Genomic DNA, 15,768 nt, shown 5'->3' with positions numbered 1-15,768 from the left:
TGAGCAGGACTTCGGGCTTTACAGAAATGACCATTAATCTAAATGAATCTACCTACCAGTCTGGTATTTTTGAGGCAAGATTTCGTTCTATATCCAGGTTCGCTTCCCGAGCGCTGGGGTTACATAGGCTCTGATGTTTTTCACCTGGTTAGAGTCTCTAAGACTATACATTCACAGAGCTGCCAAGTTTTATCAAATACAGTAAGAAAATCTTTGTAGACATAATATAGATAACAGATTATTGATAAATGACAACTTACAAAATATTCTTAGTAGAATCAAATTATATGTACTTATCTTAAACTCTGGTCTGATTTTGAAAAAGTAATTTATATACTATTTTGTCTGCCTTAAATTTTGAACACTATATAAGATTCTCAAGAATAATATAGGTCAATTAACAGAGATTCTTTGTTATTTATTAAAATTTGTATATATGAGGACTACATTAAAATCCAGTATTACAGAATTATTATACATTTGTTGTAAAACTGACACAGGAAGGCACATTGTAGACAATCATTGCTGAATATTCTCTACACTGACTTTACCATACTGAGAGGTAATTATGGATATGAAAATGCTTTACCACATTAAAATAAAGTCACAAATTTATGAAAATCATAAATTACTCTAATATGTTCTCTAATTCAAATCTATTCTGAATCATGTACTTCATCATCTTTCGATTCAAGATTTCCTATGATGCTTTTTACTTGTTCATTCAATGACTTAGATTAAATTAAGTGTAATGTTTTTAATTGATCATCATTTATTACAAAGGAGCAAGGTGAGAATCATGAATAAAACAAGCATTCTTTTAACATGACCACCCTTACTCATCTAAATTAATGTCTGTACTTCATAGCATTTTATTTAAACCTCTTGGATACTTAGTACTTGGAGACTATGATATTCATTTGCAAGGAAATCTATAAAACTGAGGCTTGAAGATGCAGCAGAAAAAGACTCAGTAACAGGGTAGCTGGTTCTAATCCTCTTTCCATTAGTGTAACAAAGTTTAATGTGGAATTTTACCATAGAATATAAGCTAGACAAAACAGTAGCAATGACAGCAATATTCTTCAGTGTGCATGACCTTCAGACATAAATACAGTATTTTCATACCAAGTATGAGATGCCACAGTCAAAAGACATCTACAAGGCTCCAGTTTATTCATTTTATAACATGACCTTAAAACTGACACTCATCAATGAAAAATATTTTTAATGATTTTCATGTTTGTTTGTGTGTGCGCTTACCTATGTGTACCTGTGTGGAGGTCAGAGGGCACCACCATACGGGTCCCAGGGATCACACTCAAGCCATCAGGCTTGGCAGCCACTGCCTTTACTCACTGAGCCATCCTGAAAGGCCCTAAGGCTGAAATTTGTAAGTTTGACTGAATTGACATTTATTTTGGCTTCTTGGTTCAAATAAACATCGAAACTACTAATGTTATTCTGCATTTCTATTCATCTAATTGTATTGTGAGTGCTAACTGATTTCATTTAACAGCGCTTAGAAAATTAACCAACCATATACATAGTTTTGAGGTACACAATTTTAGGACTTTATTTTGCCAGTTTTCGGTATGGTATTCAAGCACAAGGGAGAAACAACTGGGAATTAATGAATTCCCAACAGTAATTATTCAGGGAAGAGAGACCATTCCTATTCTATTCACACAAGCAAAGATCATGCATAAATTTATAACATAAAGTCAGACTATATAAAAGGTACAGTATTACAAAATAAGCTCCAAATATTGCTTTCCCACAGACTTTCCTACTGGACAGACACTATTTAAAAACGTGCTAATTAAACAATAAGAAAGGAACTATTTACCTCATAAGACTCAAATGTGAACTCTTTTCCTACGCTGGGTAGGTGCAGAACAAAATAGTACTTGTTTCTAATTCTACACTTCCAACCAAGATGGCAATAGTACAAAACAAGAGCAATTCTCGGTCTTAAACTTTTCTCTGATAAAAGCAGTGCTTTCCAAAAAGCAAAACTGTAAAACCAATTAGTACTCGTGATTAAAGATGCTTGAAAACATTTCCAGTGGCAGAAAACCAGAAAGAGGCAATTATACTGCTAAGGACATATGATACTCCTAAGGGCTAAACCAAATAATAAGAAACCCTAAGAACACATCAATAAGGCTTACACATAACTGTGATGTTGTTATTAATCTTCCTCTTGAAGAGATTTTAAATAAATATGATTCTACTTCTAATTTTCTTTTAATTAAAATGGCAAGCCACTGTCAAAATAACTGGAACATTTTTCCAGATGAATTATTTTTTTAAAGATTTATTATACAGTATTCTGTATACATAATAAATGTATACAGAAAGCACTAGATCTTATTATAGATGGCTGTGAGCTGCCATGTGGCTACTGAGAATTGAACTCACGACTTCTAGAAGAGCAGCCAGTGCTTTTAACCTCTGAGCCATCTCTCCAGCCAGATAAATCCTTAATAGTTAAGAAATATTAATAACAAAGAGGACCTTAAGAGAGGCATAAATAGATCACAGGAAGGAGAAAAACAGAAGCTTTTCTGAATAAACTGGGAGGATGGGAGTGACAGGAGAGGGTAGAAGGGGAGAAAGGGAGAAGGGAGGGAAGTGGACAAAAATGTATAGTTCAATAAAAACAATTAAAAAACAAAACAAAACCAAAAAATCCCATAATACTAGGATACCTAATGTTACAGAAAAGTCTGAAAATTTTGTGCTTTAAAAGGCAAAAAGTAAATGTTTTCTTTTATACACACACACACAAAAAAAAAAAAAAAAAAAAAAAGAAGAACATCTCCATGATATTGGAGTCACAGAAATAAGCTACACAGATTGTCAACAGGAAAACTCAGCAAATGTCTGGCAAACCACGAGTTTGGCACTTTCTCTCTGAGAAAGGTCTTATGCTCTGCAACATCAGAAATTAAGAAATTTCTCCACCTTTCCTTCCTTATGCACACAAAGTATGACAATTGCGTTGCCCAGCTTTTTAGCAGAAGAGGCAGCTTTGTGATGTTGGCTACAGGTTAGAAAACAGCAGGTGTAAAACAAATTCAGTGTGATGCAGAAGGCGTTACTTTATAGTCACTATTTTAATTTACATATTTCCAAGACTATTACTGTAATAAAAACAACAAATTCTTTGACATTTGCTTATTTTAGGTCTTGCTATACATACCCTTGATTTGTTTTAATGTCACTGAATGTTGGAAAGACAAGAGCTAATTACTAGATAGCTGTCCCTTTCTGCTCTTGTGGGTCTGTCATTTTCACAGAGCACAGAAGATAGTGGTTTATAGGAATGAAAACTTGGCAAATGCAGAAATCAAATCATGAGTTGAAAAGAAATCTCGAAAATTAGCAAATTATCTCCTACAACTTAATGTAAGTTCAAAGTGTTTAATGCAAGTTAAAGTAAATATTCCTTATTCCTTTACTGATCAAAAGACTTAGCTGTCATAGGTGATCATGCATTACAGTAACTATAATAATTCATCTTTTTAGGGCATTTGCTGTTTTGTTGTTTTTGCCACATCAATTATCTTTACAAAGAAGAACAAGAGAATTATATTTGTTTAAAAAAGAATTCAATACCAAAACATAAATTTGCTTGTAAAACTCAAGAGACAAAAGATGCCCTTTCTTCACAACATTCAGAAAAATGTCTAAATTTATGATTATACAAATTCTATTATTCTGAATTAATTCATAGTATTTTAATAGGGATACAATAGATGGGAATGTAAGTTAGATAAACTGTTCACTGTCTCAGAAGTGTACGAGGAAATAACATTAAAATAACTATTGAAGATTTTAGAGCATACTTATAATTAATTTTCTATGACAAATCACGAGTTTTCATATAATAGTTAAACTCAGATGATTCTGGAACAGAACAAATCCACACAGCTTCAAGTTATGTACGTTTATTATGAAAAGAAATTTGACAAAAATGCTTTAAGTGCTAAATACATACAAAACATTGAACGGCATTACTGTCCTTCCTCCCGCCCACTTGAGTTTCTCTTAACAATGGTATTTTCATTATGGTCCAGAAAATTCACATAACGCTTTATCAAAAAAAAAAAAAAAAAAAAGGTATTTTGCGAACAAATAAGCAGATGATTTATAGTAGAAGTCATGAACATTAAAACCTCACTTAAGTCTGACTTCAGTTCTTAACAACACACTGTGGGACACAGAGCGAGGATATATAAAAGCAAATTCATAATATATGATATACTCTACACCTTAACTGACAAAAACATTTGCCTGTGTGTAAATAAATTGCTTTGCTCCATCATGATGTTCAGAAAAACACTTTATAAGTAAACAGTGTTTACGTTCCTAAAAATGGACATCTGGGTGTGATGACAACAGTCACACAAATGTTCAATGAAATGGTAAGGAGCATATGAACTTTAACAACTGGGCTCTGACTAGGTCTCTTCCTCCTCATCACTACTGCTATTGGGAGTCATAATCCATTCCCTGTAGACCTGAGTTTTCTGTCGGCATGGTAAAGGAAAAAGAAGCATAAAGGTTAGTTAAGTATGGAAAACTGCAGGAAAAACATGTTAACATTATGAAATGTTTAGGTGTTACAGAAATTTTAAAGCAGAGTTTTCATCTGTCATCCATGCTGTAATTGTAGGTATTAATACTTTAGAACTTAACAGGCCTAAAGATAACTTCTACATACATACTCATGTCAGACATGGTTTCATGTATCAATAAAGTATTCTAGGAATATATTAAGATTATTCTACTTCTTTACAAGTCATTTCACTGACTTCTAGGAAGCACTGAAATAACATTCTGCTTCTTAGACAGAATGGCATAAAATGAATATATTTTATATTTATATTATGTATAAGCAAGCATATACTTTTTAGTCAATACAGATAACCTTTTTTGTAGAAAAAGAGATAAAAAGTAGAAACATTAGAAAGTAGAAAGCAACAAACTTTTTATAAAACATTGCCATTAAATCATTTAGGTGAAATCTAGGCAGATAACAATCCTATTTTTTGAGACAGGGTCTCATTATTCTAGGTTGACCTCAAACTTGCTATGTAGTTTATGATCCTCTTATCTCCACCTCCAACTACTGGATCACACACACATATGGATGCATGTACTGGGTAACACCATGCTGGATGATGCAGTGCTCGGGATCCAACCTCGGGGCTTTTGCTCCACCACTTTTACTCTGTATTTTATCTCATTAACAAATGTGCTAGAAATTTTATTTTTAAATTTTAGAAAAGTAGCTTTAACTTAGAAAAGCACTATTACTACCATAACATAAACTAACTTTTTACATTTGTAAACTAACAGTGATAACTGCAAAAAACTAAGACATCTTAAGTTCCTCTAAGTATTCAAGTTAATAATGTGCTTAACTGAAAAAATACACAAAGCTGAAAAAGATTATGATATTTTATTTACTGAAATAGAACCTTTAGCAAATACTGGCCTAACAAAAATAATATGCATCCTTAAATGTGATGAGTAGAGATGCATGGTTTTAAATTCCAAAGAAACAATTAATTACGGTGTGGAATAAACTTCCTTGCCACTGAAATCCAGTTATCAATTAGAAACTTTTGGTATAACCTGTCCCTGGATAATGAGGATAGTCTATCTCTAAATTCTCTTCACTATGAATTCCTATTTTGCAGCAACTGTATTAAAATAGTTCTTGAGAAACATTCTTATTTTTACTTATGTTTTGAAAAGCATTTTCAATATAGTAAAAATATGTTAATTCCTCTTTAAAAGAGCAGGCAGATATAGGACGGAAATGCTTCAACTGGATTAGCCAAGTGACACCTGTAACTTTCCTGTCTCTCAACAATCTCATTGTAGAGACTACAGACATGCTCTTTAGGTACAACTCCCAAGAGACTGCCAATTCTATCGTAATCTGAAACTATTTTGGCACTTCAATAGGACTAAAAATCAAGGTAAAGTCACTTTACTAAAAACTGAACTTACATGATACAGTACATTTTAAACCACTGAACAGATGACCCAGAGGTGATGGAAAGCACACTTAATGAAATATATGTACTTTACATGCAGTAGTGAAACAGTAAAAGTTTTAACTTTTTATCCTGGTTATTTAAACTTGAGAAACTCCATGTTTCAACAGTTTATTATTATTAGGAATATTTTCAAAAATATAAAAATGCTGACTCCTTCTTTTCAAATGGCTTACTTTAGTATTCCAAACCAAAACAACTTGACAATGGGATAGCCTGGGGTATGAGTTGTTATTTCTACCATAACTTGAGTTATCAAGTAATGATACTGTCTGAGCTGACAAACTATTCTAGCCTCAGACTACTGACTCAGATTATTGTCCCACACATTCTATCTCCTTACTAAAAGATACTGCTTGCTCTGAACTGTGCAGCAAATCCCACAAAGCTCTACTAACATTCTCAAAAATGCTTAAGAACCACGATGATCTATAGTGGCAGTGTTCGTGAGTTTTGTTTTCCCTTCCTTCATAATGGATATTTAATATAAAATATAAATATTTAATATAAAAACTAGTAGTGGTATGAAAGATGAAAGTACCACCCCAAATAGAAAAACCTAACTAGCTAAGTATATACTATCAACACTAAAGGCATACACGGCATATCGGTGTTGACCAGATCTAGAACACCCAAAATAGAACCAAGAATGGTCTATGGAAAGGTTTAACTGATTCACATCTTAACGTAAGTTACCAATACAAAAATCTTTTCTTTATATTCAAAATACTGAAACAGATTCACAGAGTCTGTACAAGTTTAAGACTAAAATCTAGTGTTGGCTTTCACTTGCAAAGTCATGCATTAACAGTTTTCATATCAAACTTTTTGAGGCCTGTAAAAAAGAAAAAAAGAATCTTATAGTAAATAAATGTACTTTAAAAGCCTAAGTAAATAAAAGTATAAATAGAGCTAAATAAGACAAATAAAAGTCTAATCTATTTTTAAGGTATTGTGTAACTATTTTAAAACACCCTAAATTTCACGATTTGATTTTAGTTTGTAAGATTTTTTTCACCTACCTGTAACATTTGATTTCCTGTACCCTCCCTCAGCCTGTAAGGTCGGATAACTCCATCTTCATTAAAGAACCGGGGAGGTCGCAAACTTTCTACTTCAAAAGTCTCTGTAGCTCTAAAAAAATAAAATAAAATTTACACACACACACACACACAGAGAAAGTTTACAAATTACCAAAACACTGCACTTATGGCTCAGTAAACATCATAGAGGAAGATTTGGAAAGAATGCAAGAGCCAGAACATCAGAAAATCTACTGTGAGATAGTTTCTCCTAGAAAAAGTTGTAAAAAAAAAAAGACCAGACAATGGCAGCGTCAACGAACAGGTCAACATGGACAAGAAAAGATTTCTCAGGGGTCCCATTCCTAGACAAAGAACTACAGACAACTACTGACTGCAGGGGGACTGCTAGGAGCAGGAAAACTAACCTCTCTCAGGAACAGCCCTCTTATTGGTTGTCTACAGAGTGCTCAGCCTTAAAACCATATACACACAATAACTGAGTAAGTTATGGGGATATTTTGTTTGTGTTTTAACAGATAAAGCTTGCCTGAAGACCAGAGAATGGAGCTAGCCACACTATTTAGCCATAGAGGCCAGGCAGTGGTGGCACACACCTTTAATTGCTGTGAGTCACAAGCACTAAACAGTAAAAGTACAGCTTACAGATCACTAGCCAAACTCATGGGAGTATATTTCAATAAAACCTGTTTTACAGAGCTTCGGGAACACCTGCCTTGGGAACAGTTACTGTCAATTCTGTAGAAATCTTGTGAGGTCATGACTTTTCCCATTTCCCAAATGGGATTCATCCTGAAACATCTCAGCAACGCATAAATCGTTCCTTAAACATGACTTTTCCTGTACTGGCAACTGGGTGACCTTATCCCACACTGTGGGGCCCTGGTATGAAAGCATTCACTCAGCCAAGCCTTCATCCTCAAAGTCAAATCTACATAAAACTAGTCCCCCACGATTCTCCTTACTGGCAGGACTTTCACAAAGAGAGGAGCCTTGCAAACTTGGTGACACAAGAACCTCAACAGGGACGGGCATTGAGTAGGGGAGACGGCATGTCTGTTCTTACTGATAAACAGGTCTGGATGGCCCTGAATTCTCTAGCTGCAGACTCAGAAGGTGTAATTTTTGCTCTACCCTAACAAGTTATTAATATTCTGTACTTACCTTTACCTTTCATTTGACACAAGATCTTAACCTAGGAAATTAACTGTTTGTGTCTTTACCCACAGAAATACAGGAAAAAAGCTGAGATCACTAATCCAGACCCAGAGAAAAAAAATCCTTCACATTTGGGTGCCAGTGAATACAGCACCCCCACAGCACCCTGGTACATAGACCAGGGGCCAAGTGCCAACCCCTTTCCTCCTGCATGGCTTACACTGGTTGCCCTGGTTATCACAGCACTGTGTTCTTAGCAGTCACTGGAAGTGCTTAAAGAGCACACAACACTACAGCATTTTTTCCTCCCTCTTTTCCTACATTTACCAATTACGAACTCTAGCTTAAATAACCACACAAAGATCCCAATCCTCCTGGTCTCTACAGGGGAGCTTCACAGTCACGCCCCTTCTAAGACATAGTCCCCATCCATCTTGTTAGCCCTAAGAAATGCATGCTTGGTACCACTGTTAACGCCTATGGAATTGCTAACTACGTCTGTGTGGGTATATAAACCGAAAACCTTGTGGGATTAGGAGCAGCACTGAAAAGGAACATCAAGAGGGAACATTGAAAGGGAACAGCAAAGAACAGCGAGGGACATCAAGAGGGATATCTAGATAGCACTGGCGAAAGCATAGGAAGAATAAATAGAATATGATTAAAAGACTTATGTGAGTTAATTTATTTAAGCTCAGACCTTTTAAGTCAGCTTGCTATAGCTTTCCTTCTGAATCCTGAGTGGTTTAGGGAGGCTGGCACCCCAACATAAACCTCAATATTTAATCCCAGCACTCAGGAGACGGAGGCAGATGGATCTCTGTGAGTTCAAGGCCGCCATAGGCTACATGAGAGTGAGTCTATCTAAAAGAGAAAGAGCCAAGCAGTGGTGGCTCACTTCTTTAATCCCAGACTGGGTGAGACAATTGAAAATTCTTAAAGGGAGGAATTAGTTTAAAAAGAGAGCTTTTCCCCCACATTAAAAATGGGAAACACTATTACGATGGACAGAGTTAGGTCCTGATGCTTGGGAGGCAGAGTACTACACAGCAGAAAAAAATAACAACATCTTGAATTTTGCAGGCAAATGGATGGAGCTAGAAAACATCATATTGAGTGAGGTAACCCAGACCCAGAAAGACAATTATCTCATGTACTCACTCATAAGTGGTTTTTAAATATAAAGTCAAGAAAACCAGCCCACAAATCACAATCCCAGAGAACCTAGACAAAAATAAGGACATACATAGATCTAATCTACATGGGAAGTAGAAAAAAACAAGATCTCCTGAGTAAACTGGTAGCATGGGGACCTTGGCAGAGGGTTGAAGGGAAGAGGAGAGGCAGGGAGGGGAGCAGAGAAAAATGTAGAGCTCAATAAAAATCAATTAAAAAAATGAAACAAGCCAACCTAAGGACAGGTGCTTATAAATAAAAATAAGCCTCCATACATGTTTACTTGGGAACTGGGTGGCAGGCCCCCCCAAAAGTCAAAAGAGTAAAACATTGCATAACACTAAAACATTTGAACACTGGAAGTACTGGCTGCAGAGGAGTGGTATGAACTTTAGGGATGTGGAATACCTTGCAGAAGTGTGTTACTAGAAGTAGTCTTTCAGAGCTTACAGACTTGTCACATTTCCAGTCACATTCTTTGTTTTCTCCATGTGGAGAGATGAGACCAACAAACTTCCAGCTCCTGTTGTCTGTTGCCATGCCTGCTCTATCATTTCAGACTGGAACTGTATAACCACTGTAAACCTTTGCAACTATAGTTCCATATACAACATATATTCCCAAACAACCTCTTCTACAAGTTGCTCTTGGGTCATGTATATTATCATTAGCAACAGAAATGAAATTAATACAGTGATATATTTCATTAAGCTCCTTTATGGTACATCATAAATGAACTTTGAAAACATGTCACTAGCCTGGCACGGTAGTGCACACCTTTAATCCCAACAATTGGGAGGCAGAGGAAGGTGGATCTCTGTGAGCTGGAGACCAGCCCGGTCTACAAAGTGAGTTCCAGGACAGCTAGGGCTGTCAGGAAAAGAAACCATGTCTTGGGGGGAAAAAAAGAAGAGAAAAGAAAAGAAAAGAAAATTATAATCCTGAAGAATCCAGTCACAAAAGGCTGTATGATTCCATTTAAATTTACTATCCAAAATAGGCAAATAAACATACAAAAAGTAACAGTGATGGCTAACGCTAAGGAGAGATATAAATGGGGAGTAACTGCTAACAATCATGAGATTTTCTTTGGAGCTGATAAAAATGGAAAATTGTTAGTGATAGCAGTAGTATAAAACTAAAAACTACTCTAATGTACACTTCAAGGTATAATTATTAAAGTATGTTTCCAGAGTATATAAAGAATTCTTAAAACTCAATAATAAAGGAACAACTAGCCCAATTGAAGAACTGAAAAAAGGTTTAGAAAAAAGGCAGGTTTAATGTAAGTATAAAAAGAAATAGGAGGGATATTTTTTGTGCTGGAACGGTTTGATATCTTTACTATGGTTGTAGATACATTAACCTACAAGAAATAACACAAGCACGCATGATTAGATTAGTACAGTGACATAGAAGTAAATTAGTACGTTAAACAGGAAAAAAATCTGAAATAGATCAGTAGATTCTGCCAATGTCCCTTTTGTCTCATTATACTATGGTTTTACTAACTGTTACCCTGTGGAGAATGGGCAAGATCTGTATAATGTTTGGATGGTGCCTCCATAGAAGTCTAATGTTCTAATCTCCAAAATGAGTAAGGGTTCCTTCACGGCAGAGTCTATTGTGTGATTAAATTAAGAACTGCAAACTAAGGGAATAATGTAGGCACACTCTAAATGCCACCAAAAGTGTCCTCAGGCAGAGAGAGAGCAGACACATGAAGGAGAAAGGAATATGAAAATGAAGGTAGAAAATGCAACAGGGCAGCTACAAAGCAAGGAAAGCCACCAGCTACTGAGATCTTCAAGAGGCAAGGCCCTGTGAGAGAAACGATCTCTCTTGTCACCAAGTTTGTTACATTGGCCAGAAGACATGTTATGCAGTATGTAAAGAATCCCTCTATATTATTTCCTGCCACTGCATACAAATGTATAATAGCTTAATTAAAAGACAATAACAACCAAAAACCAGACTACCATATATATGCTCAGTGATAGTCTAAGTGTAGTAGGAAAAGGTAAGAGTCACTTCACTCATAGAATCTGCATTTTAGAAAGACACAGTTAAGGTAAAATATACAGTATATTAAATAGTGGTAAAAAACTAAGATTAAAAATAAAGAGAGGAAGGGAAATTCAAAATATCTTGAGCTAAGGTATGGGTAAAATAAAATTTTAGAGTGGCCACAGAAAGCCTTAGTGGAAAAGCAATTGTTAAAAAAGGAAATGAGTCTTTGTGTAGATCAGGGAAGGGTGTTCTATCCAGAGGAGCGGGACTACAAAGGTAAAGAGGGAGACCATCATCTTCAAATTAAACTCTGCCTCCCAAGTGCTGGGACTAAAGGCGTGTGCCACCACTTCCCAGATAGCCTGAAACTTTTCATGGGAACTTGAGACCTCTCTCCTAAACTCCAGACTAATATAATTTATTTGACATTTCTATTTGGGTGTGTAAGAGAAATTGAAAGCTCAATAAATTTACAAAATACTTTTCAATTCTGGTGTTCTCACACCTTTCCCAGCATGTTCACAGAGTTAGATCTCTTTTCATGGTTCCTGGCATGGGAATGGTCAAATTGTTACCACCTGTCTTCTTGATTACAGTCAAGGAGTCCATTTTATCCTTGATCTCCCTGTAGTTTAACACAGCTCACATACCTCCTCTGACTTAAAACCTTTTAAGAGTCTTAAGAAAAAGCCAAAGTCCTATCAACAAGTATAGATGACAACCCTGAATCTACACAAGAATGAGAGCTATCAACAGCCAGGCAAAGGGTCCCTCCTCCTCACTGTTATTTTCTATGGATAGATTCAGGCAAAGGGAAGACTGTGTATCTAAGCTGCAATGAACAGTCCCAATCCAAGCTACCACAGCTGCTTGCTGTCTGCCTTTGCTTGATCCAGAGGCAACCTCTTCCCACTGTTCGACCCTTTGGGGTAATGAATTACCTTCATGCTGAGAACTTGGTGTCTGTGTGTGTCCTGTACTGACTCTGAGGGGACCAACCTCCCTTACACCTACTCTTTGAGAAATAATAAGGAAGAAGAAAGGAAGACAGCACTCTTTTACCGCCACTTTTGTTAGCCTTGTCTCTCTTAATGTGCCCTTTTTTCTTCATTCTTTTTTGTCTTTTAAAACTGGGGGCTAAACCCAGGATTTTGAGCCCCATCCCAACTCTATCTGCTTTTGCCTTCATGGCATTTTTTTTTCCCTTTTACCACTTAACATATCACACATATTTATCAGTCACTTACTTTACTCTCCTACTAAAGTATAAGCTGTGTTAGGACAGGAACACTGCCAATAATGTTCAGAAATGGTTTCTTAAGTGACAAGACTACTCTCTAATTCATTTTATAGAGATACATAACTGTGTGTGTGTGTAGCCAACAATTCATTAGTATGTCTAAATTAGTACGTCTCAATCTATTTACTTACTTTTATCTTCCTGATGCATCAAAGTTGAGAGAAATGTTAAAGCTTTCCATTATATACATATCTGAGAAGTTCTTATAATTGCATCAGTTTTTGTTTTATAAAAGTTGAGGAACTGAACTGAATACAAGCTCAAGTTTGTTATCTTTTTGAGTGTTTATTATTTGCTACTTATTTCATTCTCAAAAGTGGTTTCCCCAAAAAACTAAGTCCATCTTAACAAGCACGTGCACTTTACAAATAACATTAAACAGATTCAAGATAATTGTTTCCTTTCCAAATCATATTTTATTATTTTATACTAACTTAGTTCTAACACTGTTTCAATTATTTTGCCTTTGATTCTTATAACTTATTCTTTGTTTTGATGTGCTTCTTCATAAATATATCCCTTAATAGTTCCTGGCTTTATTAATCCTTCTAAAATGTTTTACTTTGTACTTGATCCTTGAAGGTAATGAAGTCAGGTACAGAATGGCAAGGGTTTACCAATGCAAGGTAAATCTAGCAGCTTTGTGAGATGTCTGTATAGCTTGCTACATGTTTTCAATTCCTTGGGTTTCAAACTTCTGAGCTTCTCTGAGAACTATGGCTCAAAATGTTATACTTATGAAGTCAAAGTATGACCCCTTTCCTCCTTTAATTCTAAACTATACAAAACCAGAAACAAACAATGAAGAGAGAAGAATGAATGGAACAGATCTTAAAATAAGATCATAAATGTATGGTAAAGACAAGTTCAATATGAACTAAGAATGGCATTTTTTTTTTCTCAAAAGCAGGGAGGATTTGCTGATTTAAAACAGACACATACAGAATATACTGATAAATTTCATCATAAAAACTTAGCTGACTAAATCATTATTGCCAACAATTGCTAGGAACAGATGACAAAGGAGAGCTCTACAATGCTGAAGTCACATAATGTCAGCACCTTAGAAGGAATCAAGATTAGGAAGTCCTTAGCCATCTGCCACACCATGGAGTTCATAACTAAGAACCTGAGAAGCATTGGTAGATACATTTCATTGTTCCTGGCTTCAGAATGTTACGCCTCTGTCACTACCGAAGAGTTTTTACCTTTTGATCCCCTGAAAGGTACTGCTGGCCATGTCTATGATGCCACCTGTTGGCCTTGCCACTGCTCCAACTAAACCTTTCCCGACGCCTTTGAAGAAACCCGCTGCGCCTTCCTTTTGAGCACCTAGAAAACATAACCAGCTTAAGCAAATGGATCAAATGAGAATGGAAGCAACTTGTGAGCTATGTGACAACCAAAGCAACTGCAACACTTGCCTTTAATCGGTTTTGTAACAATCCCCGTAATGCCACTTACAAAACCCTGGAAGGAAAGCATAATTGAAAAGTTATATTTCCATATGATGCTGACAAAAAAAAATCTCAGAGTTTTTTTCTTCTTATAGATCACAAAATTAACATATTTACTTCCTAAGTATTTAATTAAACAAAATGTTTTTAGAGATTACCTAAATATTTTATATGCCTTATTACAATGTTCAATAGTAATTTAACTAGACTTACAAGTCTATTTCTTTATTCATAAAATGTTGATTTAAAAGCTATTCTTGGGGCTAGAGAGATGGGGCAGCAGTTAAGAGCACTGGTTTCTCTTCCAGAAGACCCAGGTTCAATTCCCAGCACCCACATGGCAGTTTAAGGCAGAGGCAGGCGGATCTCTGTGAGTTCGAGACCAGCCTGGTCTACAGAGCTAGTTCCAGGACAGGCTCCAAAGCCACAGAGAACCAAAAAAAAAAAAAAAAAAAAAAAACTGGCTCTAACTACAATTCCAGAGGATCTGACACCTTCATACCAATGCACATAAAATATAAACTATATATTAAAAAAGCTATTCCCTCACATGTTCAGGACCCCATGAAATTTCTTACAGAAACCAGGCCTTTTCCTCCACGAGTGATGCCTTCTCTAAGGCCAGCTGGCTGTTTATTCATTGCTTCCCTTCTTTTCTGCTGGTAGTCTTCATCCATTGTCATGGCTGCTACTCCTTTAGCCATCGCACTGGTGATTTTGGAGGCAGCACCAGCTAGCCCACCTAGTAGAGAGAGTAATATGTTAGCTAGAGGCTCAACTGTGGTTGCTGTCTAGCAGTGCAGCTGGGCTTTCTGCTGCTTACCAACGGCTCCGCCAACCAGTGCTTTCAGTCCTAGTGCCATTCCTTCCACAAACTCTTCAGGACCCTGTATGGCTCCCTAAGGTGACAAAACAAAGTGGCAATAAAAGGATGAGCTCACTGATACATGGAATGTGATAGCAACTAGAAGAACAAAGAAAATGATACCAGCAAAAACTTTACATCCAGTTTGCAGGGTAATTTCACGACACTCAAAGTGTAAAGGGTACAACAGATCTTGTTCCAGACGAAGAAAAAAAACCAAAAAGATGTTTGCTCTGCAGTGTAAACTACATGCATGTAAATGGAGATTGCTCATTCATTTTCCAGCTGCCTAGCCTGAATAATCACACAGAAACTATATTAATCACAATACTATTTGGTCAACAGCTTAGTCATATTCCTTGCTAGCTCTTACATCTTGAATTAACCAATTTCTATTAATCTGTGTATTGCCATGAGGCTGTGGCCTACCAGGAAGGTTCCAGTTCCGTGTGGCATCTGTCTCCTGAGGCTACACGGCATCTCCCTGATTCTGCCTACTCTCTCTTTATATCTCTGTTCTGATTTCCCGCCTGGCTTTACTCTGCTAAGCCATTGGTCAAAACAGCTTTATTCATGAAAAAATAAAAGCAACACATCTACAGAAGGACATCTCATATCATATGCACAGTTTATATAGTATTCTTGATAAGTTTTTAGAAAAATTAAAATTCTTACCATTTCT

General features: G+C 36.1%; 1 protein-coding gene across 3 annotated transcripts in view; it reads right to left on the bottom strand.

Annotated features, from left to right (window-relative positions):
• Vps13a (vacuolar protein sorting 13 homolog A) overlaps nt 1-15,768 on the bottom strand; it is a 198,768-nt gene that overhangs the window by 16,190 nt on the left and 166,810 nt on the right. The window contains exons 64-69 of one of the 3 annotated variants that reach the window (XM_057777996.1): nt 15,045-15,120; nt 14,800-14,963; nt 14,189-14,234; nt 13,973-14,096; nt 7,100-7,211; nt 1,916-4,538 (exon numbers count right to left, since the gene is read on the bottom strand). In XM_057777996.1, coding sequence (XP_057633979.1) covers nt 4,470-4,538; nt 7,100-7,211; nt 13,973-14,096; nt 14,189-14,234; nt 14,800-14,963; nt 15,045-15,120 — 591 coding nt within the window. In that variant the 3' untranslated portion in view covers nt 1,916-4,469. Of the gene's footprint in view, nt 1-1,915; nt 4,539-6,168; nt 6,913-7,099; nt 7,212-13,972; nt 14,097-14,188; nt 14,235-14,799; nt 14,964-15,044; nt 15,121-15,768 lie in introns of those variants that run through there. The other 2 variants (XM_057777997.1, XM_057777994.1) reach the window with 2 other exon arrangements.

This window comes from Chionomys nivalis, chromosome 8 (assembly GCF_950005125.1).
Source record: "Chionomys nivalis chromosome 8, mChiNiv1.1, whole genome shotgun sequence".
In the NCBI taxonomy this organism is placed as follows: Eukaryota; Metazoa; Chordata; class Mammalia; order Rodentia; family Cricetidae; genus Chionomys; species Chionomys nivalis.
This window is presented reverse-complemented; position numbering and strand designations above follow the sequence as displayed.